Consider the following 25498-nt stretch of genomic DNA (forward strand, 5'->3'; position numbering starts at 1 on the left):
GGGGGCTGTCCCCCTCCTCCCCGTTAGCACACCCTGGCGCCTGGAGTTGGTACTGGCAGTCAGAGGGGTCCGGAGACTGCGCCCTCACCCTGCCCTCCTCCCCTAGGCTGATCCTCCTGAAGGGTTGGTCCCGATGTTCCCAGACACCTAGGAACCGAGGGCTCCCAAGCCTCTGAGCCGGCTTCCTTGCTGCATCTAGCTAGTCCGGGAGCCGTGGGGAGGACGCAGTGCCGAACACAGGGCCGGGATCTCGGTGAGGGTGGGGGAGATGCGGGCGGGGGAGGGGGTGGCGTGGGGTGCAGAGGTGCCAGGGACCGAGGGACAGCGGGGCACCTGGCCCGGCCAGGCGGCTTCAAGTTTCCACGGGGCGCAAGGTTGTGCAACCGTGAGCCGAGCGAAAGCGGAGCGGCGAGCGCCTCGGAAAACAGGGCGAGCCCATAAACAAAGCCACGTGGCCTGGGGCCCCGGGGGGCCGGGCTAAGAGCAGGCGGCTCTTCCGGCAACAAAGAGCCCGGGCCGAGGCCCGGGATAAATACTGCGCCCCGGCAGCGGCGCTGCAGCATTCCGGGAGTCCGAGGCCACACGAGACCCTCCCCGGCGCCTGCGCCCTCTGCGACTGCGGGGACCCCCCGCGCCCTCCCCAGATCCGAGCCCTGCACCCCAGATCCCCACGCTCGTCCCGGTCTCTGCCTGCGTTTCCCCCACACACCCCACCCCTGCCCCAGCATCTTCCCAGCGCCGCGCATCCCCGGGACCAGCAAGGCCGGAGGGTCCCCGGCTGTCAGTCGGTGGCGTGCGCGCTCGGTGCCATGCCGTTCCTCGGGCAGGACTGGCGGTCCCCGGGCCAGAGCTGGGTGAAGACAGCCGACGGCTGGAAGCGCTTCCTGGACGAGAAAAGCGGCAGTTTCGTGAGCGACCTCAGCAGGTGAGGACGTTCTCCAACTCCCAGCCCCACAAAACCGACCTTAGCTGGTCTGGGGCGGGCTGGAGTGGGGGGGTGGCGGGGCGCGCACCGCAGCAGCAGATGAAGGAAGGCAAGCAGGGCTGGGCCAGGGTAGAGAGGGGGCCTCGGCTGGGGACTGAGTGAGGCGCCCGGATTTCTGCAAAGGTCGCCAGAACACAAGAGATGGGGGTGACCTGGTGTCCCTTACTGATCAAAGTCAGTGTCTCCCAGAGAAAAAGATTGCATACAGATTGCATACAGATTGCATACAGAACCCGGACCTCCTCCAGTCTGGCAGCTGGGAACCATGTCCCTAAACACTTGTGAACCACTCGGGGACTCTGCTTAGCCCCGGGAGTTGCGCAGTTACTGCTTTAAGTGGGCGCTAGCGAGTTGGTTGTGTGCCTTTCGCTGTTCTGGGACAGGACCCAGGGAGAGCAACAGTCACGGCGGTCACGAGCCGGATGGCGGTGGGTATGGTCGTGGGCCCGGCCTGCCCTGCGTGCACGAAGGCTCTTCCCACGCACAGTCGCCGGCTGAGTGGGCAGAGAGAAAGAGTGACTGGGAGGGGCATGGGCCCTGGGACAGCAGCCTTCCTGGGCAGATTTGCCGAGTGGGTGGGAGTGGTAACGCTTAAGGGGTGCAGGGAGACCGGGGGTGAAACCCACACGAACAGTCTTGCACCTGTTACACAGTGAGCACACTCCCGTCCCTAGTGGTGCCTGCCAGCTGCAGGGAGACCACCCGGACTTGAAGTCTCACCTGAGCTCTGTCATCTGGTGGGAAATCTGAGGTGGTAACAAGTGCCCACTCATAAATTATGAGGTCGAGAGTCAGTCCCCAACCTGGGCAGCCGGTTGCCTGAGACACACACACACACACACACACACACACACACACACACACACACACACACACACACACACACACACACACACACACACACACACACACACACACACACACACACACACAAACACACACACACACACACACACACACACACACACACACACACACACACACACACACACACACACACACACACACACGCAAACACACACACACACACACACACACACACACGCAAACACACACACACATACACACACACACACACACCACACACACACACCACCCACCCACCCTAAAACTGATTTCTGCAGAGTTCAGTGAGGGGGCCAGGTCCCACGGGAGTGAGATTTGCCAATGGTTGTTTGAATAAAGGTTTGGCAATTAATTATCAAAAAACTGTGGTTATATGGGCAGCTTGCCCTCCAAGGCCTCAGTTTGTTTGTGATTTGTAATGCTTGAATTCCCTTTGTCTCTTAATGAGGTGACACAAACCAAAAACCCGAATCTATTAATTAATCTTTGTGTTAGGTCCTTTGAGCAGCCCCAGGGGAGTTTAGAATTCGCTAAAGAAAATCTGATTCACAGAAAAATCAGATAAATTACCCAACTGTTGTCGTAACCTGATGGGTTTTCTACAGGATGGAGTTAACCATTATACATACTTAGAACATCTTCCTCAACTAAGTGAGAAGTGCCCTACATGGAGCCATCCTCCTTAGGGGCCAGAATCTAATATCCCAGACCTTTGTTTCTGTAGAAAAAGCACAGCTTCATCCCAGGGTGATGCTGCAGGGGTCCAGCCAGCTGCATCCCGTTGGCTTCCCCGATAAAAATAGATAACAGCCCACTGTTTTCAGTGGGCCCAGATCTAAATTGGAGAGACCGCGGTTCACCTGGATACTCACTCCATTCTCCCTCCACGAGAGAGACTAGAAATAGTGACGCCCCACTCTCCTGAAGATGAGTTAAACTGGCCGTTTCAGGAGGCTGGAGTCTGGGAGGTAGCCCTTCCCGCCCCCTTTCTTTGCTTGCTTATCACACCTGTGAACTGTAGCTGTCACCCCCAGTCAGCATTGTCTCAACAGTGATCAACAGTGACCACCTGCAGCCCTATGCTGAGTCACAGTTGGGGACCGATTTAGTCATCTGCGGCTCAGAGCAGCTGGCTGTTTGCAGGGTATTTTTTCCCCCAGCAACCGTAAACAATCCCCTCCCTCGTTCGCTGGAGAGTCTGCCAACTTCTTAAAAGCAGTGGCCTCCTGAGGTCAGGGTTCCTGGTCTCAAATATCCCACTGTTTCCAGGCTTGGTTTTCCCCGTGCCTGGCTGCACAGGTGAGCTTGAATGCCCTCTCTTGTTCTCAGAAAACAAAAGGCAGTTCCTTTATGAGAGAAGGTCAGTGACTGTAAGCTGAACTACCTACCAAGGAGCAGGTTGCTTCTCTAATTCCATGGACCATCCTGCGAGTTGCTAGCAAAAGTGAATAAAGGTGTACTTTGGGGGTTATTGTTGAGAGGGAGCCCTGAATTGCCTGCACAGTTTACCTGTTCTAGACTCCGCTGGCCATTGTCTCTGTGGTCCAGGGCCCTGTCCTCCCACAGCTAAATGTTACTCTCCCAAAGTCACCAAATGCCTCCTGAGATCACAGACTTCGGATAAGCTTAAAAGCTGGTCCCTTAAAAAGTTGGAATAAAGGAGGAAGGGCAAGCGAGACAGATTAGAATTTCAAGGAAGGAGCAGTGTTTTGAGCTGCAGGGATCCAAGAATGCTTCAAGGAAGTGGTGGCTGAAATGGCCCACACTGCCCCACCCCAACCCCAGGATGAGTAATCTCAACTCTTTTCTCCAAGCCCGGACCTCTGCAGCTAAAAGCCCATTCCTGCCATGCATACTGTGTGTTGCTCAGACTGGCCCAGGAAGGAGGAAGTTGGTCTTTATGCCTTGAATAAAAATATTCGTAGAGATATTTTTATGAGCATGTACTCTGTGGAAGGCAGTATTGTAGGAAGCGTCCTGCACTAGCCTGTCTCTCCAAAGCAGTCCAGGAAGGAGTCCTTTGAAGCTCGGCAACCTGGATACGACTTGGAGCAAATAAACATCAAAATCCCACCGGCCATAATCAGAGCCATAGAAGTATTTGGGGTCAGGACGTGGTTTTATTAAATGCTTTTCTTAGTTACAGATGAAGTAAATAAACTCGGGTTTCCCATGCCCTCCTTTATCTGCTGCGGAACTGGTCCTATTTTGCCATCTCTTCTGCAGTTGCCTGAGGGTATTTTCTGTGTGTTTGATGGCAAATGTGGTTGCTGGGTGGAGGAGGGCTTTGCCTGTATACATCAAGATTAGTAAGAAGTCGTTATAAACTTAATTTTTTCCATTTGTACAGAGGTAACGCACTGTATTAAATATGTAAGGTCTTAAAAAAAAAAAAAAAGAAGGGATTTTTGAAAGCCCATCCCATATGAAGGGATGCTCTCTTGACCTGGACACATGGGGAAGGGCCTAGGCCTGGCCCAGGATGATGTGGTAGACTTTGGGGAGCCCCTTTTGAGGGCCTTACCCTGCCTGGGAGTGGAGGGGGGATGGCTAGGGGCAGGTGGGATGTTGGGGGGAGGGGAGGGAGAGGGAGAAGGGATTGACATCTGAAGCAAGCTTGTTCCTAATTTGAATAATAAAATAAAATAAATAAAAAAAGAAGTCGTTATAAAGCATCAGGTCACTGACTACTGTTGCATTTGGTAAGGCAGCCTCCTTGAGATGGTTTTGCTTACTTTAAATATATTTATATGTATGCTATAACTTGTAAACGGTGGTCATATTCCCTGTTAAAAAACATCTGAGTTGTGATTTTGCATTTCCTGGAGACAGTCATAACCAAAGTCTCAAAATAGCCAGTGAATAGATTATTGCTTAAGAGAAAACATAAGCAGACAACACAAAGTTCACAGCCTTGCTCCCAGACCCAGCCTCCAGAATTCAAACCCTAATACAAAGTGAGGAAATGAGGACCTGTAGGGTTTCCCTGTGATGAAAACTTTTCTATACTCTGCATCGAGAGAGTATCATCGATGCTATGAAATTCGTCTTGAACCGGCTTTTTGAAATGAGTCACTCCAGCTTAAAGCAGCTCATTATAGCAGCCGTGAAGAAAACAAGTGCTCAGATTCCCTCAAACACTTTCTACTAGAAAAGTATAAGATGAGGTATGAACTGTGAAAAATCAGAGAGAATGGTGGTCACTAGCTGTGCCTAAGAAGGGAGGCTGCAGCAGACCCTGTGTGTCACTTAAAATAAGATAGCTTTGTTTAGTTGTGCTCAAGGCACGGAAGTTTAACTGTAGCTTATAGGGTTGTGTGTCTCTGTATATTTCTTTTAAAATAAGCCTCTTCGTGATGTTTTTGCCCACAGAATGTCCTAGCTTTGTTTTCTGAAGCTTTGGGACGTCACAGACCGCTCAAGTGACTTTCTGTCTTTTCCTCCACCTCGGCTTTGATTGAAATTCTTTAAGTTGGCCTCTGAAACTCAGAGTTCTGTTTTTGTTTTGCCCATTTCTTTCTGCCTACTAGAATATCACCCCTCCAGTGACTCTGTAGCCCTCACAGCCATGCAAGTGGACAAACACACACTCTGGAGCTGGACAAAGCCTGACCCAAAACATTCACCTTGGCTCACTCAGACAAGTGTCTCTCCGAGAGCCGTCATTTCTGCAACACACAATCTGAAGCCTAAAAATATCCTGTTTCCCTGAATGAAAAAGAGAAGGCAATGGACGGCTGATCAGTGGCCAGGGTGGCCTGCCAGGTTTTTCCCTGTAGTCTGAAAGCAGCACAGGGTATCTAGCTGGTGGGGTCGGCATTTTAGTAAGATACTAAGGCAAGTCCTACTTACTGAGACACTAATTGCAATGAAAGAATACTGGACCAGTTTTTGGCCTTCTTGGCACCTTCTGTCATTTACACAAAGCCGGAATCAGAGGAGAGCATATATGCTTATATTCACCCCCCCAAAAAAAATATATAAATCAAATCACATTTTTTATTGAAATTAAAGGACTCAATATATTAGTGGACACACACACCTGTTGTTACAAATCCTGCCTTCCTCCTGGGGGTTGAAAGAGGCAGGGAGCCAGGTGGTGGTGGGGCATGCATTTAATCCTAGCACTCAGGAGGCAGAAGCAGGCAGATCTCTGAGTTCAAGGTCAGCCTGGTCTACAGAGTTCCAAGACAGCTGGGGCTACACAGAGAAACCCTATCTCAAAAAACCAAAACCTAAAAAAGAAAAAGGTTAAATTTTAGTATTTCTTCCCCATCATTTTTGTAGAAAGTAGTCAAGAATTTTCTTTAAATTGTGAGACTATCAGCCACACTCCCATAATACCTCAGCCTGCTGAAGGAAGTAGGCACCTGACCAAAGTTGGACCAGCCCACCCTTCGGTGACCTAGATATTTGGTGTCTTCTCAGCCCCTCTAAGTTAACGAATTGTGCGTTTTTCTGGTTTCTGTTAGGATCCAGCACTTTAACCTTTCAGCCTGAGTCCCACTGTTGTTAAACAAGTAGTGTCATGTGCAAAATACCTGCCAGAAGGGGACTTTTTAAGTTAGATTTTTGTAATTGTGGTCATGTTTTAAAGACACGACAGGGACAGGCTAGTTGAAGCAGCTTGGTCATACGTTAAAGTGAATGACTGGTATAATATGTGATTTATAGTTCATTAAAACCGTTTATAAGGAGAAGGGCAGGGTGTGATAGCATGTCTGCAATCCCAGCATTCTGTACAGACAGTGCTCAGGAGGCTGAGGCGGAGGAACAGTATTTCAAAACCAGCCTGTGCTACGTAGTAATCCAAGGCCAGCCTGAGCTACATAGTAAAATCTTGTCTTAAAAAGAAGAGAAAGGTACTGGACATGGTGGCGCTCCCTTTTAATCCCAGCACGGGGGGGGGGGGGGGGGGAGGCAGAGACTGGTGGATCTCTGTGAGCTCGAGACCAGCCTGATCTACAGAGCGAGACCCTGCCTCAAAGAGAGAGAAGAGTTGAGGGCTGGAGAAGGTGGAAGGGTGGATAAGGGAAGGAGGAAGAATGGTGCAAAGGGAAGGAAGAAGCCAGGGCAGCTTGGACTAGATGCTCTGCGTCTTGCAAAATGCAGGCATTGTGTGGCAGCAGGGATACCAGCCATCGCCCTCCCCTGTTGAGCACTTTTGTTTAAAGTGAGACGGTAGCGAGCTGCGTCAGTCTCACAGAGTATAGTGTTCTCCGTCAAATTATAATGGAAGGCCCTGTTAGAGAAGTCAGAAGGAACGCATGCCCCCGTCCCTGCCTGCCACACGGAGGTGATATATTTACTAAAAGAGACAAGTCCGTTCTTGTGCCTGGGTGGCAGCGGTTCTTAGCCTGTGAGTCACAACCCCTTTGGGGTCAAATGGCCCCTTCACAGGGAGGGGTCACATATCAGATATTTACATTAGGGTTCATAACAGCAGCAGAATTGCAGTTATAGAGTAGCAGTGAAATCATTTTATGGGTGGGAGTCGCCGTAACATGAGGGATGGTGTTAAAGGGTGCAGCATTAGGAAGGCTGGAGAAAGGCTGCTGTCCGGTCTTTTTGTCTGGGAAGCATATGTATGTGTTGGTGTGTTTTATAATCCAGGGAGTTATTTGTGGAAGGATAGCTGTCACAACCCTTTTCTCTCCCCTTACAGCTACTGCAGCAAGGAGGTTTACAATAAAGAGAACCTCTTCAACAGCTTGAACTATGACGTTGCCGCCAAGAAGAGAAAGAAGGACATACTGAACAGCAAAACCAAAACGCAGTGTAAGCCATTTGTTTTGAATGTAAGAAGAATGGTGTCTGGGGACATCCGCTCAGTTGGTAGAGCGTCTGCCTGGGAGGCAGAGTCAGGCCTGGCTGGGTTCAGCCCCTCCGTGCTCTGTAGTTAGGCATTGTGCCCCTGGAAGGTCAGCCCAGCAGGAGGATGAGAAGTTCAAAGCCATGGTCCAGTGCTGTCTAACAAATCCAAAGCCAGCCTGCGGCTATGTGAGACCCTGTGAGAAAAGAAAAGCAGAGGCTGTCGGGAGATTGCTACGGATGGTTCTTGAAAGCAATGAGTCCTCTCATCTTGAGCGATGCCTCCATGCCGTCTGTATCACTCACCTGGGGTTGCTGGGAACTTTGTGTCCTTCCGCAAACCCAGCTATGCCTTTCACAAGCAAAATTAGCATATTTATCGTTCGAAAGTCCTCGCCAGAGGAGTGTGTCCCTGCTTGTCACTTGCCTTTGACATAGGTAAGATAGTTACAGGTCAGGGATATAACCAGCTGAGCCCATTCCCAAAGTGCTTTGGTTTTCAGCTGTTTGGAGGCTTTGCAGATAGGATTGTGAGGATGAGGACATAGCTCAGCACTGGCCTCCCAGGCACAAAGGCCCAGATTCATCCTCAGTACCAAATGGACTGGGCACAATGGCTCGTGGAAGGTAGAAGAGTTTGAGGCCAATGTAGGATGCATAGACTCTGTCTCAAAATGAAGAAAAAAAAAAAAACAGATGGAAGAAGAAAATAGATATGTCCCTCTTGCATAAATCTTGCTCACATGGTCTAGGTACTTATGTGTAGGATATAAGGGTCCATTAAAATTGCGTGTTTTCGCCGGGTGTTGGTGATGCACGCCTTTAATCCCAGAACTCGAGAGGCAGAGGCAGATGGATCTCTGTGAGATCGAGGCCAGCCTAGTCTCCAGAGCGAGTGCCAGGATAGGCTCCAAAGCTACACAGAGAAACGTTGTCTCAAAAACCAAAAAAAAAAAAAAAGAAAAAAGAAAAAAAGCGTGGTTTCCTGTTAGACTGTTGGTAAAGTCTTTTTTGTGTCCAAACATGTTAAACTTTGTAAAATAAATTTTTTAAAAAATGAGTCACATTTAAAACCTTAAGGCTGCTGCACGTTGTTCAGATATGTTCCTTTTGCATTTTTGGCCTCCGTAGATTTCCATCAAGAAAAGTGGATCTATGTTCACAAAGGAAGTACTAAAGAGGTGAGCATATACCCACTCACTACAGCACCACGCTCCTAGGAGAGCTTTGGGCACAGAGGGTTCTTTATGTCTAAGGGGGTGGGGTCAGCTTTCTGTCAGAGGGAGTGGGCAGGGAAGAGTGCTATCTTCAGGCTTTGCCTTGCTTAGGGGTTAGGCTTTCGAGGACTAACCATTAAATCCAGCAGGCGTTTTCAGGGCCGGCTCTCTGCGGTAGGTGGGTCCTTGTACGAAGTCGTCTTCTGTGGTACGGGATAAGACGGGCCATTTGCTCACTGGAACGTGAGGCAGCATGACAGAGTGACAGCATTCTTGTTTCTTTCGGGGGGGGGGGCCTTGGACAACACCCCGTTTCTCTATGGCATCAGGGGCAAACCCAAATCACCCAGGAACTTAGGACAGGATGAGATGATATACCAGAAGTCTGTATCCCCGATTCTCTGTGTGTCCATACACAAAGTTCAGAGCTTGTTTTCTCCCACACAAAGCACAGTGTGCGGGGTGATGCCATCTTGGCCGCAGGGAGAACTGAGCGAACTCTTCCCATGAGTGTGTGGCAGACACTGTCGCAATCCCAAATAGCATGTACGCAGTTCCCAGTGATGCACTGTACACTAGCACGCCCAGACCAGTGTGTGCAGAGAGCTAGGGTGGTACTAGTCACGAAAACGGATGGTCCACAGGTTAGTCCCCAAGTGGAGGAGATGTGGGCTGCACCACTCTCCTGTGTCTCCTGGGATTCGGATGCAGAGAGGAAGGCGAAGCCCAGTCCTCTAAGACGGACAGTGGGGTGTTCAATGGAGTCCCTGGACTGTACGGGTATAGCCTTGCATGGCGGGAGTAACGTGTGTCTGTCTCACTCACATGCAGCGCCATGGCTACTGCACCTTGGGGGAAGCTTTCAACAGGCTGGACTTCTCGACCGCCATACTGGATTCCAGAAGATTCAACTACGTAGTCAGGGTGAGTCTCAAAAGCCCAAGCTTGCCCAGACTCTTGAACTGGATTGTTAACATCCATGTTGTCTGGAGGGGTCTTGGCAATGGTGGCAGAGCACGCCTTCAGTCCCAGCATGCAGGAGGCAGAGGCAGGCGGATCTCTGAGTTCAAGGCCAGCCTGGTCTGCAGAGCGAGTTCCAGGACAGCCATGGTTACATGGAGAAACCCTGTCTTGAAAAACAAAACAAAATTCATGTTGTCCTAGTTTTGAATGAGAGAGGGAGAGAGGGAGGAGGAAGAGGAGGAGGGAGGGAGGGAGAGAGAGAGAGAAAGAGAGAGAGAGAGAGAGATTTTTATGACCATGAGGGTGCAGTGCAAGCAGAAGACAACTCTGTCCAGCATTGCTTTCCCAGTCCCCAGGACTTGAGGGTCTAGATGGTAGCTGTGTTGTTATGTCCAAGACGGACTCCCCTCAGACATGCTGTGCCATAATTCCTCAGAAAATCTGTGAGTCAGTCTGTCACCAAGTAGACATTCACTCCTGGTCCTCCCACACTTCCCCCTGTCTAAATGGGAGCATGGAGCAGGCAGCAACAGCAGCAAAGGAGAGTTTCTCAGGAAATAAGCCCCAAATTGAGCTGCTCTGGGTCACAGCTGGCCTGCTTCAACTTAGGCCACATAAATGGGTGGGCTCAAAGCCCCTCTGTGTGACCTTCCCATGCCTCCCACCCTAAGGCTGACACTGTTATTGGGGTCTGTTGCTTTCTACTCTAAACCCTATTGTGAAAAAAAAAATGAATGAATTTTAGCAAAGTATTAATAATGAAGGAAATAGCACCATTGAGTGTGACATGCTTTGAGGTTGTTGAGTCTGGGTAGTGGTTTTACACACACACACACACACACACACACACACACACACACACACACACTTACTTTGTGGTACATTTTTTGTTGATGGTTTACCCTTAGGAAGAAGAAGCTGTTTAGATTTGGGACTCTGAAATTGGAGGGAATTTCCACCTGTGGGTGTTACTTGGTTAAGCGTTTGTTTTCTTTTTCTGGGTTGTCCATCTTCTCGCTGCCAATCACACGGTCAGATGACCGCAGCAGCTCAGCCAGGGTGATGACATGCCAGTCCCCTGGAGGCCTGGTTCATTCACCTGCCATCTGGGGAGGCGCAGGCTGGCCGTGCAGAATGACCTGGCAAGAGCCGAGGCCTTCAAGCAGCAGGTTGAGGGCCTGGGCTGAGCCTATGACGCATGAGCAGTTGTGTTCTCGCTGGCTGAGCCCTTCTTCAGGGGATAAAAATAAGAGCCCTTCTTGGGTAAAGTGTCCCCGTCATCCTGCATGACTCTGCTGGTTTAGAGAGGTCACCTAGTCCTCACAATGCCTACAGACTAGTCTGGCTGGTTGGACTAATGTCCCAGGGAGATCTGGAAACTTCCGTGGCTAAGAATATGAATAGTTTCCACCGGCTGTGTTAGAGGAGACATCAGATCTGATTACCTGTTAGAAATCGATCATCAGAACGATCCGGTTTTAGATGGCGCTCCTACTCACCTACTGTTCTTTTCAAAAGACATAAAGCGGAGGGCCCACATTATAACACAGCCGCACACATGTTCACCTTTAACCTTTTCAGTGTAGGTGCTTAGACTATTTCCATGTAAACGGACAGTACAGCCAGGTGACTGACTTATCCGGGGTCACGGGACTGTGGAAGGAACGGAATGCAGACTTAAGAGCTCATGCTGGCATCTGCTGTTCTGGGTTCTTTGTTAGCCAGGATTCTAAGAGGGGTGTCCCTGGCTTCAAATGGAAGGTCTGAAAACATGGTGATGTTTTTACACATGGGTGAGCTCTGCCGATGAGAGCCAGCTATTCAGACTCAGCCACTAATACTTAATACTAATTAATAGTAATTATTAATATTACTAATATTAATTTATCAATTATATGACATTTTAAATTGGATAATTATGTGTGGTGGATTATAATTAATGTGATTAGTTGGTTATTAATATTAATTAATTAATGGTTGCCTCCTTACCCAAACTACTATTGAATCCCCCATACAAGGGGGTTGAAGGTTGGTAGCTTGGAATAGCAGCCGACTGCCAGGACACCAAGGCCAGAGAAGGCAGCATATCTCCGCTTTGGTTGCACTTAACCACTTAAGAAGCCAGTAGGAGCCGGGCGGTGGTGGCGCACACCTTTAGTCCCAGCACTCGGGAGGCAGAGGCAGGTGGATCTCTGTGAGTTTGAGACCAGCCTGGTCTACAAGAGATAGTTCCAGGACAGCCTCCAAAGCGACAGAGAAACCCTGTCTCAAAAAAAACAAACAAACAAAAAAAAGAAGCCAGTAAGTATCTGCCACCTGCCCCAAGAGCTTCTGAGTTCACTAATTGCAGGTTGTGTGCAGGTATTGGCATTTTTTAAAGTATCTGCTAAGGAAATCTTAGTGAGTTTTATTAGAGTCTGCACACTAATTCAGGAATTTATTGAGGACCCAAATGTTATATTTTGCATAATAAGCTTTTAAACAAGATACACATCATCAAATCCTAGTTATGACTTCTGGAGTGTGTACTGTGGGCCATCTGTAATGTGTGGTGGGAAGAGGGGAGCCCCTCCCACTCTCCAGCTCAACGTCTAGACCCTGTTAGCGCTGATACCTTCCATAAACCAATTGCTTTGGTCCTCTAAACTGTGGAGCTGTGGGAATCGTGCCTGAGTCATTGTACCTCTGTGGAAATGGAACGATGCAGTATGAAAACAAAGACAGAGGAAGTGCGGAGTGTTGGGTATGTTTCCGTGCTTTACACGTGTGCGGCCATCTTTCCTGAGTGATGAAAATGGGGGGTCTGGGTCTGCAAATGAGATACAATTGAAGATTTGCCCGTTTGCAGCAGGACCTCTGAGGTGCTGAGAATGGCTGAACATTTCTTTTAAACCCTTTCTCTGCAGTGGGGCTTGGTGATGGTAAACACCAGCATTTGCCTAAACAACCCCATTCCTCAGTGAGTCACTTAAGAAGGCTGCGTTATTAAGGGTCAGGGCAGTGACTCAACAGGAAAGACACTTGCCACACAAACCTGGCAGATGGAATTCTGTCCCCTGGAAGGACATTGTCCCTTGATCTCTGTATGGTGACACTATGGTAGCATACACCATATCAGTACAAACACACACACCCCACACACACCACAATAAATAATATTTTTTAAAAGAAATAATGAGAGACCCTGCCTCAAAGTAAGATGGAAGGAGAGAAAAGTTGTCTGTGCCCTCCATACACTTGCTGTGACTTGTGTGCCCACACAAAAGAAAAATAATTTTAAAACAAGATTTTTTTTTATATATGATAAAATGAAACTACCTCCAAGATAGACCATTATTCAAGCAGGGGACTGCATTATTGAGATAAAATAGAATTAAGTTAAGATTCCAAGCACCAAAAAAAGTGGCCTAAGGGCTGCAGCAATGGCTCCATGGTAGAGCACTTGCCTAATATGTCCAACACCCTGGGTTCTAACCCCAGCGCTGAAAACAAAATCTGTATACACATATATATGCATGCGTGTTTTCATATTTATGTGATTGTGATAAGCAATGAATAGCCATGATACCACCTTAAGGTCTGCAGTAGAATAGGGCAAGCTCCTCGGGTCAGCATGGTCTCCCTCTTGTATCTGTAAGCACCACAAGCCAAGAGTGATTTGTGTATTTTCCAAATATTTTTTTTAAATTAAAGAAGCATAATAATAAGGCATTAAAATTATGCACAACCCAAATATCACTGCCCGTGTACTTTTCCTGGAGCCCAACTACGCACACTTGTTAACATGCTGTCTGGGGCTCTTTCTGTGCTAAGTGGAAATCAGATTCAGAGTTGAGTGACAGTTCCTGTAGCCTGCAAGCATGAAACATTTACTGTCCTTTACGTTTTTCTGACCTCTACTGCGCCGTCTCATTTGTGATTTGTGAACCATGTTGGTGACTTGGGAAATGTGTGCTGTGGTTATCTGAGCTATATCACCATGATACACAGTTTCAAAGCGTCTGACTGACGGGCACTGGCGTGTAGAGGAGGGGACCTATGAGAGTAGGTGGCGTAGCCTGTGAAGTCTCAGGAGGTGGCATTGTGAGCAGCTTATCCAATAGACTACCAGGAAGGAATAAGTGGGGTTTGAACTGGGCTTAGGAGCAATAGAACTCAGGGAAACCAGGGAAGGCCGTCAAGAGTGTGCTCCAGCATACCAGGTCAGGCGAGGCTATTGCCATGCACAGTTTTCACATGACCCTGGGCAAACTTCTGTCGTCGTCCCCCACCCCCCCACCCCCCCGTAAAACTGTAGTGATGCTCAGAGACACCCCCAGTCTCTCGGAGATGCAGCTAACAGCAAGGGAGATAATGTGGGAATCCCTCTTGTCACAGAAATGGATGGGTACTGGCAGTGATGGTTCAGTCCGCTATGGCTAAACCAAGAGGTAGACTTAAGAAGTCTTCAAATGAGTGGCTTCTTTGTGTGACATCGTCTAGTCGACCAGAGGGGTCCAGGGGGAAGAAGAATGTCAAGGAATAGAGAAGGTTGGAAAGGCATTCTTTTAATAAGTCATCATTTGTGACAGCTTTGGGTATTGCACCAGTTGCCGGCTGTCTCTTTGCAGTTCACTGATGCTAACCCTGTGCGTCTACTTCTTCTGTGAAGACGGTCAGGCTATTCAGTGGGACGGATGTGGTAAGCTCACTTGGAAGATGAGAAAGCAAAGGTCAGGGAATTGAGTGATCTGTACAAAGGTTATCTAGCCAAGAAGAAACACGGGATTTAAACCCAGTCCTGTGTCCTGTGGTTCTGTACCTGGTGCCGTCCACCACATGCTCAGATGGAGAGATGCAGAGTGGGGTCTCCTTTCTTTTCTTTTGTGTGCGTGCGTGCGTGCGTGCGTGCGTGTGTGTGTGTGTCATGTGTACTGTGTGCGCATGAGTGCAGGCCTGCGCCCGCTGCAATGCCTCTGTGAAAGTCACAGGACAACTTTTTGGGGCATCAGTCTCTCCTTCTGTGGCGGGGTCCGGAGACTGAACTCGGGGCATCAGGCCTGTATGCAGCAAGCATCTCTACCCATTGCACCGCCATGCTGCCCTCTGCCTTCGTTTGTATCGAGTAACTATTTGCATGAACATGGACACATATTCACAGGAGAAGACCATAATGCCAAGATAATTTTGACCATCATTCTTGGTTCTTCTGTGGGATTCAAATGAGACCAGCCACCTGGCAACTATAGCTGCAATTATCAACCCAGGAAGTCCATGCAGAACTTCAATACTGACTTCCTGATTGGGGTAAACGGGCCCCTGTTTACTAGTGAGGCAGGAAGGGCAGAGAAAGCCTATAGCCCTACTCTCGGTGGGAAAGCACACCCCAGCCTCAAGGCACATTCTTATTTTTTACCACACAGCCACCCTAAGTCTACTTAGATACTTCTACAAGTTGTATTCCTTCAACCCTGAAGAGGCTTTTTCCAAAAACGTGTTTTAGTTTAAGCTGACGGGTGGTTTGGCAAACAAAAGACCAAATATGACCCACTGAGTCAAATTTAAACCCGGTACTGAAATTGAGGCATACAGATGCCAAGCCCCAATGGGTTGTGGTAGGCATGACAGCCTGGCTCTTCATGCAGGTTCCGTAACCACAGTAACCTTGGATTAATTTGACGCATCACACACTTGGTGGCTTTCTTGAGGTGAAGGATGGCCTCGGCCATCAGGGGCTCAAAACTAGTGGTGTCTGAAATAGAGGGAAGGGGGCCAGCAGCAAGTCACAGCAGCACTGGCACGGCTGTATCTTGAAATGACTCTCAAAAATTCTTTGAGTTGCCATGTTTCCATATTTTTCTAACTGACTTTGCTCGTCCCACCTTAGAAACTACCGAGTTGAAAGCATGCTTGTTGTGTGTGTGTGTGAGGACTCAGAATCCAAGCCCATACTAACGGTCTTAGAAATACATTTTTTTATTGGAGTCCATCTTGGATTTTAGGCTGAGCCAGAACTTACTACAGAGTGGACAGGTGAACTGAGTTTTAAGTACCAATCTAGTGCCCATCCAGGAAGGAAGGACCTCATGAAGGTACTGGTGTTATACTGTGACATAGAACTCAAAGGCCTCCTGATTCTGTGAAAGGTCTCCAATGTCAAGGAAGAAAGAGTTGACATCCTCCTCCTCCTGATATGTCCCATACATGGCAAATCACTTCAAGTAAATGTTTTTGTAGCCCTAAGTTGTACTGAGCCCATGAACCAGTGTGCCTTAGCCACTTGAGAATCGAGTGGGACCTACCCTCTGCTGGAGGGGCCCTGACATCAAATCCCAGCTACATAAGCAATCAGTTGGGTTTGGTGCTGTCTAGGAGCATTGGATACGGCTTTTTAACTTTTATTTTATGCGCATTGGTGTGAAGGTGTCAGATCCCTTGGAACTGGAGTTACAGACAGTTGCGAGCTGTCAGGTGGGTGCTGGGAATTGAACCTGGATCCTCTGGAGGAGCAGCCAGTGCTCCTAACTTCTGAGCCATCTCTCCAACCCTAAGGTTGTGGCTTCTTGGAAAAAAAGCAGGACCTGAGATGCTCCCTTCCTGGTTGGCCTGAATTTGGCCAGGTGGAGAATCGGGTAGAGGGTTTGCAGGAACACAATTTGGGGGGGGGGGGACACGGAGGAGACCTGGAGACGGGGAGGACAGAAGTGAAAGGGAGTGATGATGGATTGAAACTCATCATAAGAGTCATAGGGACAGGTTGGGCACTCTGGGGTAGATGAGGCCACACTGGGAGAGTTGGGGAGCTCAGTTTAAACAACGTCACTGAGGAAGGCCGTGGCTGCTCAGATCTGTACAACAGGATTCAGGGACCCCTTGTAAGTTCCAGCGTAACTGGGGAGATGAAAGACGGAGAGGCAAGTTTCTCTTGGCTGCGGATACAATTAATTCATACAAACTTGGCCCTCCTCTTTATTTTAACTCTCTTAGTTCAAGAGCTGTTTCACTTGCAAATAATATTTACCCGATCTTGACGTGCCTGCAGAAAATTAATGTGGCTGAGATTTTTCCTCTCACAACCTGCCAGTGTTCAAGCTCAAAGTCAGGACAGAACCTTCCAGGTTTGTGATCTGTGTTATCCATTGAATAAATAAGGATCTTGGAAGTACACAGTACCCAAGGCAGGCAGAGGTGCTGCCTAATGTAACTGAAGGCTTATTACAAATGACAGCACCTTCCAGTCGACACCCAGCCTGACCACTGAGCACGTGACACATAGCTGAGGCTTCATGAGGCTGGAACTCTTCTCTGCTTTTGGTCATGCCAGCAGATTTTCCGAGCAAGTTATGGAAAGCCTCGTCTTAGGAGATGGAAGAATTTGGAGACAAATCTATCCTTTTCTGATGGTGCTTTGTTTGTTTGAGACAGTGTCTCTGTGTTGACCAGGCTGGCCTCGAACTCATAGAGTTCCAAATGTTTCTACTTCCCAAGTGCTGGGATTAAAGGCCTGTGCCACCACACCCAGCCAAGACACAAATATGTTCTTATATAGTATTAACAATACTATAGAATACACATGGTCAACCTCCATTCGGGTTTGACCTTTTAAATTGCCAAGAAGGGGGAGCTGCTATTTATTTTTTGATTATCAGTATCCCTGCAGAGGTCAGGTTGCCTGCCCTTCAAGGAGTGTTTGAGATGTTTTTCCTGGTTGATAGGTAACTTCCTCCTAAGCGCCCTGTGCCACTCGGGGAGTCACACTCTGACACCATAGGAACTCCAAACGGAAAGTTCAAGCAATCTAGAATCCTATCATTTGACAGGAAGTGTTTTATCCCAAGCATTCAGGTTACCTGTTTCCAGATCCCTTCCAGAAATAATAAGTCTTCGATCCTCAAAGACAGATGCCTAAGTGTGTGTGGAGCAGCTGGTATGCACTACGCAGGGGTGAGGTAGTAAACTGAGGTCCCTCTAGGGTTTGGAGGCAGGGCTGCTGATTGGAGGGGCAGCAAGCAAGCGTGTGAGGGGTCAGGAGAGCAAGGCAGCCAAGGAAGTTAGTTTTCTTGTAAGATGTTGGGGGAGATCGCTCTGCTTTCTGTCCCGGCAGCCTTTGAACGAAGACCTAAGGGATGAGACGGAGCCAAGCACGTATAGATGTGGCCCAGACAGAGAGCGCCCCACCGGTGGGATGGATCGAACTTAACCTGTCCAGCAAGTGCGGGTATAAGGGACTGTATAAGGGACAGAATGAGTTTGGGGCCATTGTGCAAAAGGAAGCTGGAGAAGGACAGGAAGTAGGTCCAGGAGGACCTTGTCAGTTGTGAACAGGAGCATGGGGGTTTCCCTAAGGCAGAGGGAAGCCACCTGAGGATTTTTGAGTGAGGAAATGACATGATTATTTCTTTAAATATTAGTACTGGGCTAGCAAGATAGGTCACCCAGTAAAGGCGCTTGCCACCAAGTCTCATGGCCTGAATTCAGTTCCAGAGCCCACATAAAGGTGAAAGTGGAGAGAGCCGAACCAGCTCCCACGAGGTGTTCTTTGATGTCCGTTCACATGCAGTGGTACACTCATGCACGCACGCACACACGCATACACACACACTCACACACGCACGCACACACATAAGTTAATGCTGATAAATTTAAATCTAAATGCTATTCCAGGATGAAACCTGATTTTGAGTAAAAGATGATGGGAGGGAAATTGCTTTTGCCCCGTGGCTCTCCAAACATCACATCAAACGGTGGTTGGTACACACTCGAGATTTGCTCCAGGGCTTTGCTTGCAACTGGATTTTTCTCCAACTCCTCCTCTCCCAGAGCAGCATGAGTTGCGGCTGAATGTCAGGATGTGGTTTGGGCATGTGGTGGCCACCCCCTCCCTGGAGCGGCGAAGCTTCGTTCTGTCACCGCACAGTGAGTCCTTACGCAGATCCCCACACTATCCGCCTCACATTGACACCATGGCATTCAGGGCAGCCTACGGCTTGACTGCCTGTCCCCGTCACCTTCTGCCTCTCCTTCAACACAGCCACACATTGCTGGCACCCAAGCTAAAATTTGCCCAGCAGAAAACAGCTACTTCCCAAACAGGTCGTTTCCCTCTACTCCCCCCATCTCTTGTGGCTAAGGGCAAAGGATCCAATTGGCTCAGTCATCCTGGTAAACAGATGCTAGATACTCTCTGGGGCAAATAGCTCTCTTAACAACAACAAAATGATAGGCAGATTCTTCACCATCACTGTCTGCTGGTTCTTGGCAGTCAAGTTGTATGGTTGTAAGAGGTTAGCCCAAAGCTGTTGCCTCTTTCTAAGTAAGTGTGGTAGAATGTCTTCTGGGCATTACTTCACCTTGGCATGGAAAGCCAATCGATCACCAGTCACAGGACACTGATGATATACAGTCTCCAGATTCTCTCCCCAGACAATGACAAGCCATAATATCGCTACAGTCGTTAGAATAAAATCAGGTACTACATACCAAATTGTTGATTATCCTTCACTGTGGGGTTCCTGAGCGCTACAAAAATACATATTTTCTGTTAGGTGTATCTGGAGTCAAGTATTGACTCCCCAGTTTATATACTATTGCTACTTGACTGCTCTGAGCCTTAGTGTCTTCAGTTTGTCCGGCGGGGAACTTAACCTCTTTGTCATTGAACACTGAGACCACACAGGTGAACTGTGTGGCCCAGTCTCTGCACGCAGCAAATGTCCATTGCTGTTAGCAAAGTAGGACAAGAAGTACCTCTACAAGTCATGTGATGTGTCACCAGAGAGCTGGTGCATCCATCACAGATAAAGATGTCAGAGGAGTATTAAAATCTGAAGACATGTAGTTGGCGCCATGTACGGTTGAAACATCGAGTCTTTAAACAAGCTGTTCTTTACCCTAGTAGTTGGCTATTTTCTGCCTGGCAGTAGTTTTTTATCCAGCTGTCTTTTCTGTATTATGATGGAAAGCTGCTGATAACAAGATCCTAAGTATATTCTCCTGGCACTTTGAGTGCTTAGTGAACTATTTGATCTTCACAATTCTAAAGCAGGTGCTGTCATTATACAAAACAGTTTGACTCTGCGACTTTCGCTTACAATCCCTATGATGTGTACCAGAAGTAACCCCAGGACTACCTCTGGCCCTTCGATGGTTTTTTGTAAAGTTTTATTGACACACACATGGTGCACACTGATTTACATATTGTCTATGGTTGCTTTTGTGTCACAGTTGCGGGACATTTTTAATACAAAGATTGAAAGACCCACCAGCCTTAAAACAGTTGCTATTTGGGTGCCGGGAATGATGGTGTGTGACCTTAATCCCAGCATTCAGGAGGCAGAAGCAGGTAGAGTAAGTAGATCTCTGTGAGTTCAAGGCCAGCCAAGGCTTTTTCACAGAGAAACCCTGTCTAAAAACCCAAAAACAAACAAACAAAAAGCAGTTAATGTTTGACCCTTTACAAAATTTGCCTACTCCAGCTGTCATCCTTAAACTTCCTTAAAAGACAGGAACTGGGGAGAAGAATAATTTTCTTAGTGATAATAACACTTCATGCTTGGCACTCAGTAAGTTTTTGTCTTTGTCTCTCTTGACGCTCATAAAAATCCTGTAGGTCCTCTTTTTTGCTGTTGTTTCGTGTTTCCTGAAGTAGTCTTTTTATTGGCATTTAGATATACAAAAACAAACTAGATGACTAGACAATGAACTCCATGCGTCTAGGGGTCATGTGTTTTTGGTCATCATTCCCTGTCATCTGTCTCAAGGCTAGGACACAGAGTGGACACACAGAGATTCTTGCTAAATAGACGACAGTTATAAAGGTCACCCAGACCAAAAACCCTGTTTTCTGTTCCAGGGCTCCACAGCTGCCTAGGACTTTCCCTGCAGTTGGGGTGAGAGAAAGGTTGACATGTCACCCTCTGTCAGTTGACAGAATGTGCTGCTCTGTCCCTCTCCCCCCTCAGTAGAGGAAGATAATATCGGCCAGCCCAGAGAGCTTTTTGCTGCCCCTAAATACACAGTCTGCAGAGGAAGTTTTCATTTATTTACTTTTCCTTGTGGCCGATGCCTTCTTAAGCTAATACCGACACTCTCGGGAGCTGGTGGTCACAAGGCACCCATGTTTTGGATGCATTTCTGGCTGATCACAGGCTAGCCCCTGCCTCACCTCCTACCCAAAGATGAGTCACAGTGTTCAGCCGCCTGCCCTGCAGGAGCAGGATCCAAGCTCCGGGCTTTTGTTTTCTTTCATCTTGCTTTATGCTCGTCATGTGAGGCTCTGGGTATTAATAAACCTCAGCCTGGCTTTGCACAGCCCACTGCTGTTGCTCAGGGAGAAAATGAGAGGTTTGTGTTCCTCTCTCCACGGTCACGTGCTGATGGGTGGCTGAACTGAACCAGACGGGCACAGAGGGCTGTGGTCACTGTGGATGGACAGGGTGTCCGCCCGGGTGTGTTTTGATGCCTCCACAGTCAGCGTCACGCTTTTCAACCCCTCGACTTCTAAGTTTAGGTCTCTGGCACTAAGCACAACACAGCGGCGTCACCTCCTCCTCCACCTCCTCCGAGTCAGGAGGCCACACCGCCCACTGCACACGTCAAAGATACCAAACCCAGTCAGAAGACATTTGAGATTTAAAACTTCTTTTCCAATTTAAAATTGTGTTCAAGGGGCTAGGTCTATATGTGGTTTGACAGGGGTCCGAAGGGGACAAAGTGTTTAAATAAATACCTAGACACAGAGGTGCCCTGATCCGACCAGGACATGGGTCCAGAGTTCATCCTCTTCTGTAGTCTGCTTTTATTTTCGTGTCTTGTGTTCTCGTGTTGTTTTGTTTTGGCAGTGCACACTTTTTTCGGTTCTACTTTGTTTCCTCCCTCGGCCTTGATTCCAGCATCCAGTACAGTACCACGGTCCAGTGATGAGAGACCTCACGTGACATCAGCCAGGGTCTGGTCCTCCGAGATGCTCTCAGAAAGCTTCCCAGGACCGAGACTGTAGCTTAGTGGGTAGCATGCGTGCCTGGCATGCACAAAGGCCAGTGTTTAATTCCCAGCATCTCATAAAACAGGCATGGCGGGATTCACCAGTCATCCCAGCTCTAAAGAGGTGGAAAATGGAGGGTCAGAAGTTCAAGGTCATCCTTAGCTATGTAGTGAGTTTGAAGGCAACCTGGACTGTGTGAGGCCCTGTCTCAAAACAAAACAAAACTGGAAATTTTGTTCCAGCTCAAAGGTAGCCTGTTTAATTTTGTGATGAGAGAGAGTCAAGGGCTCCGTTGAGAAAGTTTTCAAGGAGTAGGGAGTCCAAAAAGTGAGGGGGTCTTAGTCTTCTCTTTTCTTTTCTTTTTAGAATTAGCATATATTAATTATACATAATAATAATTTAATTGTGATATTCTCATAGTCTCTTCTGTACCTCTCTCGTGTCACTCCCTGGTTTTCTGAGTCCGGTTTCCGAAGCCTGAGTCTGTGAAGTTTTTCTTGGGGACATGATGTGTCTGGTTGTCAACCAAATTGGTTGTTTTGACTTTATAGCAACCTTCTGTGTGGTGATTCTTTGAAACACACAGTGTGTCCTCTGATTTTCCTATGTGGTGAAAACTTAGCTGAGTCCTCTCACGGGTTGTGAGACAGTTCATAAAGTCCGTTCAATTTTTTATTCCATTTATTTATTGTGTGTGCGTGCCTGTGTATGGGCACATGTGTGGTGCTCAGAGGACAAGTTACGGCTCTCTCCTTCTGTCCTGTGCCTGGGGGATCAACTTCAGGCCAGCAAGTGTCTTTACCTGTTCAGCCATCTCCCGGGCCCTGGCCATACTCTTGAGCCTCACTTTATTCATCTGAGAAGTGGGTTGAACTAGCTGATCCCCAAGACACCTTGCCATTATATTCTTCACCAATAGAGTCTGCGGGGATTTTGCTTGTTTGTTTGGGTTCTTCAAGACAGGATTTTTCTGTGTAGCCCTAGCTGTCCTGGAACTCGCTGTAACTCTAGTTCCGGGGGTTCCAATGTCCTCTCCTGGCCTCCAATGGCACAGGCACACATGCTACAAACACTCAGACATGTGAAATAAAATTTTGAAAAAGACCCCATCGAAGTTCACAGATACAAGGTTTTTCCTCTGAACCTCCGGGAAGAAATAGGTAGACACTATATACCCCTCGGTTTCTCCTCCTTTGCGTCTTCCTATTAAAAAAAAAAAACAAAGGTAAATGCAGCAAAGGAGTCTAATCGGGCGGGTTTATTGAACATGAAAAAGCTGACCATGTCTAGAAGAGAATTATCCCTTCCTTAGGACGAGCGCATGGTCACCAAACACGAGCTTTGCTGTTCCCTGAGAGCAGTGGGGGCCAGTGGACGAGAGTTCAAGTCGGGGCAAGAGCAGTTTCCCCTGGGGGGGACTGTGCAGAGCTCCCGTGCTCATAGGTCATGAGAGGTCTGTTCCCTCCGGAATACTGTCAGCTCCCCTTTCCCAAGTGGACCAAATAGAACAGATTAACCCTGGCTGAAACCCAAAGCCTTTATATATAAATGAAAAATGGCAATTAAATATTCATCCTGACTCCAAGTTTTGAATTACCGCCATTTGTCTTTCACTGGGAGCGCCTGCTTCTTATTGCCTGGTGGCCTTGCCTGCCATTTATCTCTCTCTCTCCCGTCAGCCTCTATCTGCACATCAGGTGACTCAGAAGTGAAGATTAGAGGAGAAAAATACCTCTGTATTCTAAGTCTGGCAACTTCTATTTTTATCCACAGCTGTTGGAACTGATAGCAAAGTCACAGCTTACGTCGTTGAGTGGCATCGCCCAGAAGAACTTCATGAACATTTTGGAAAAAGTGGTTCTGAAAGGTGAGCTCTGCCACCCTCTCCCAGCCCTTTTTATAGGCCTGGAAATAGGCAGGTGAATTTTCTCATCGAGGAACATGTCACTAGATTTAAAGTAATACAAGTGGATGGGAATGAGCTGTGTATGCTGAATTCCAGGGCCATCAGCTTCCAGCTCAGAAAAAGGTACCACCCTGAGAGCCCTTGGCAAAGAACAAGACTACTGCCCTCTCGTCCTCTCTTTAGGATCATCTGTTTGCCTTGCTTTAAGTTTGACTGACTTCCCAATAAGGACATGTACCCCACCCTTCACCGTGGAGTTTCTATCTTCCTAGAGAATGGGGCTGTGTGCAAGGCACAATTGAGGCAAAGACTGAACTAGCGATGACCTTAGACCTCTGGCTCATTTCACACATGGGGGAGCTGAAGTGTAGGAGAAATGATCTGCCTATGACCGTCTAGAAATTAGCCAGACAGGGTTCAAACCCAACCTTATGAACCCCAAAATTGCAGTCTTCTGCTGACCATCAGCTGCCGAACAGAAAAGCCGCTTTCTGATAGGTGGGCCCTTGGCGCTGGTGGAGCAATAGAAACAGAAAGGAGCCCTTTAGAAACCCAGCCTGGCGTTGGTGGTGCACTCCTTTAATTCCAGCACTCGGGAGGCGGATCTCTGTGAGTTCGAGGCCAGCCTGGTCTCCAGAGCGAGTGCCAGGATAGGCTCCAAAGCTACACAGAGAAACCCTGTCTCAAAAAACCAAAACAAACAAACAAACAAACCAACAAACAAACCCAGGAGAAGAGAACAAAGAGAGATGACATAATGGAGACTCTACCCGTTAGCCGAGTGTAGAGTGAACACTGGTGAGAAAGAAGTCCGTACCCTAAGAGACAGAGCCCAGTAATGGGAGCAATCAATGACGAAGAAAAGACCACTCGTAACATGTAGGGTTTCCATCACATAACTTTGCTTTCATTTTTTCTTCTCCCCACTCAAGTCCTTGAAGACCAGCAAAACATAAGGCTCATCAGGGAACTTCTCCAGACCCTCTACACATCCTTGTGCATGCTGGTCCAGAGAGTTGGCAAGTCTGTCCTGGTGGGTAACATTAACACGTGGGTGTACCGGATGGAGACCATACTACACTGGCAGCAGCAGCTGAGCGGCATCCAGATCACCAGGGTGAGTGCAAGCCCCGCCCGCCCCACCCAGCCCTACATGGTTTCCTCCACTGCAGGGCCTAAAGTCGACTCTGGGGGTGCAGCAGATGGTTGCTTCTGGTTTGAGACCTCATCCTTGTGCTGAGGGTGGTGGGTGGTATGAGGGGCACCCTGATACAGGGGGGTGGGAGAAGAGCTTAGCAAGACAGGTAGAAGGAATGAGAGAAATGACAGCCAACTGCAACACGGGGCAAAGAAACGAGAACATAGCTGTTCTGGGAGGGATGCTGGCTCTCCGTTCAAGTCTTCAGTGAGGCTTGGGGGAGCGCTCCACACATTCCCTCGACAAGAATGAGCTGTTTGTGCATTGGGGACACTGCCTCGAGTACAATAGAACCCAGAAGACAGTGGCTTGGAGAACTGGTACAACCAGCCTTGTAGCATCTCAGTCCCATTTAATGGCAGTGATGACAAAGGACACCTTTGAACCAAGCCTGAACATCCATCCGTGTAAGAAAATGCAGAGCGAGACTCACTCTGAGGCTGAGGATTACCAGTGCAGGCCTCATATATCAGACATTGCTTTTGGCTTTCAGAATAAAAACTTGGTGTTGGCTCCCATCCTCCTCATGGTGACGGGGAGACTAAGGCACACACAACTGTGTGAGTGTGGCTGGCGTAATCTCTCAGGGCTCACTAATGGACAGGCACAC

The 25498-nt window shown here is 48.3% G+C and overlaps 1 protein-coding gene across 2 annotated transcripts in view; it reads left to right on the top strand.

Annotated features, from left to right (window-relative positions):
- The first annotated feature begins 782 nt into the window (after positions 1-782).
- Positions 783-25498, top strand: part of Fbxo32 (F-box protein 32) — a 43571-nt gene continuing 18855 nt past the window's right edge. For both annotated transcript variants that reach the window (XM_027431645.2, XM_027431644.2), the window contains exons 1-6: positions 783-925; positions 7497-7609; positions 8774-8823; positions 9691-9783; positions 23558-23651; positions 24623-24807. In XM_027431645.2, the coding sequence (XP_027287446.1) occupies positions 810-925; positions 7497-7609; positions 8774-8823; positions 9691-9783; positions 23558-23651; positions 24623-24807 (651 nt within the window). In that variant the 5' untranslated portion in view covers positions 783-809. The remainder of the gene's footprint in view (positions 926-7496; positions 7610-8773; positions 8824-9690; positions 9784-23557; positions 23652-24622; positions 24808-25498) is intronic.

Source organism: Cricetulus griseus, chromosome 10 (assembly GCF_003668045.3).
Source record: "Cricetulus griseus strain 17A/GY chromosome 10, alternate assembly CriGri-PICRH-1.0, whole genome shotgun sequence".
Taxonomy (NCBI): domain Eukaryota; kingdom Metazoa; phylum Chordata; class Mammalia; order Rodentia; family Cricetidae; genus Cricetulus; species Cricetulus griseus.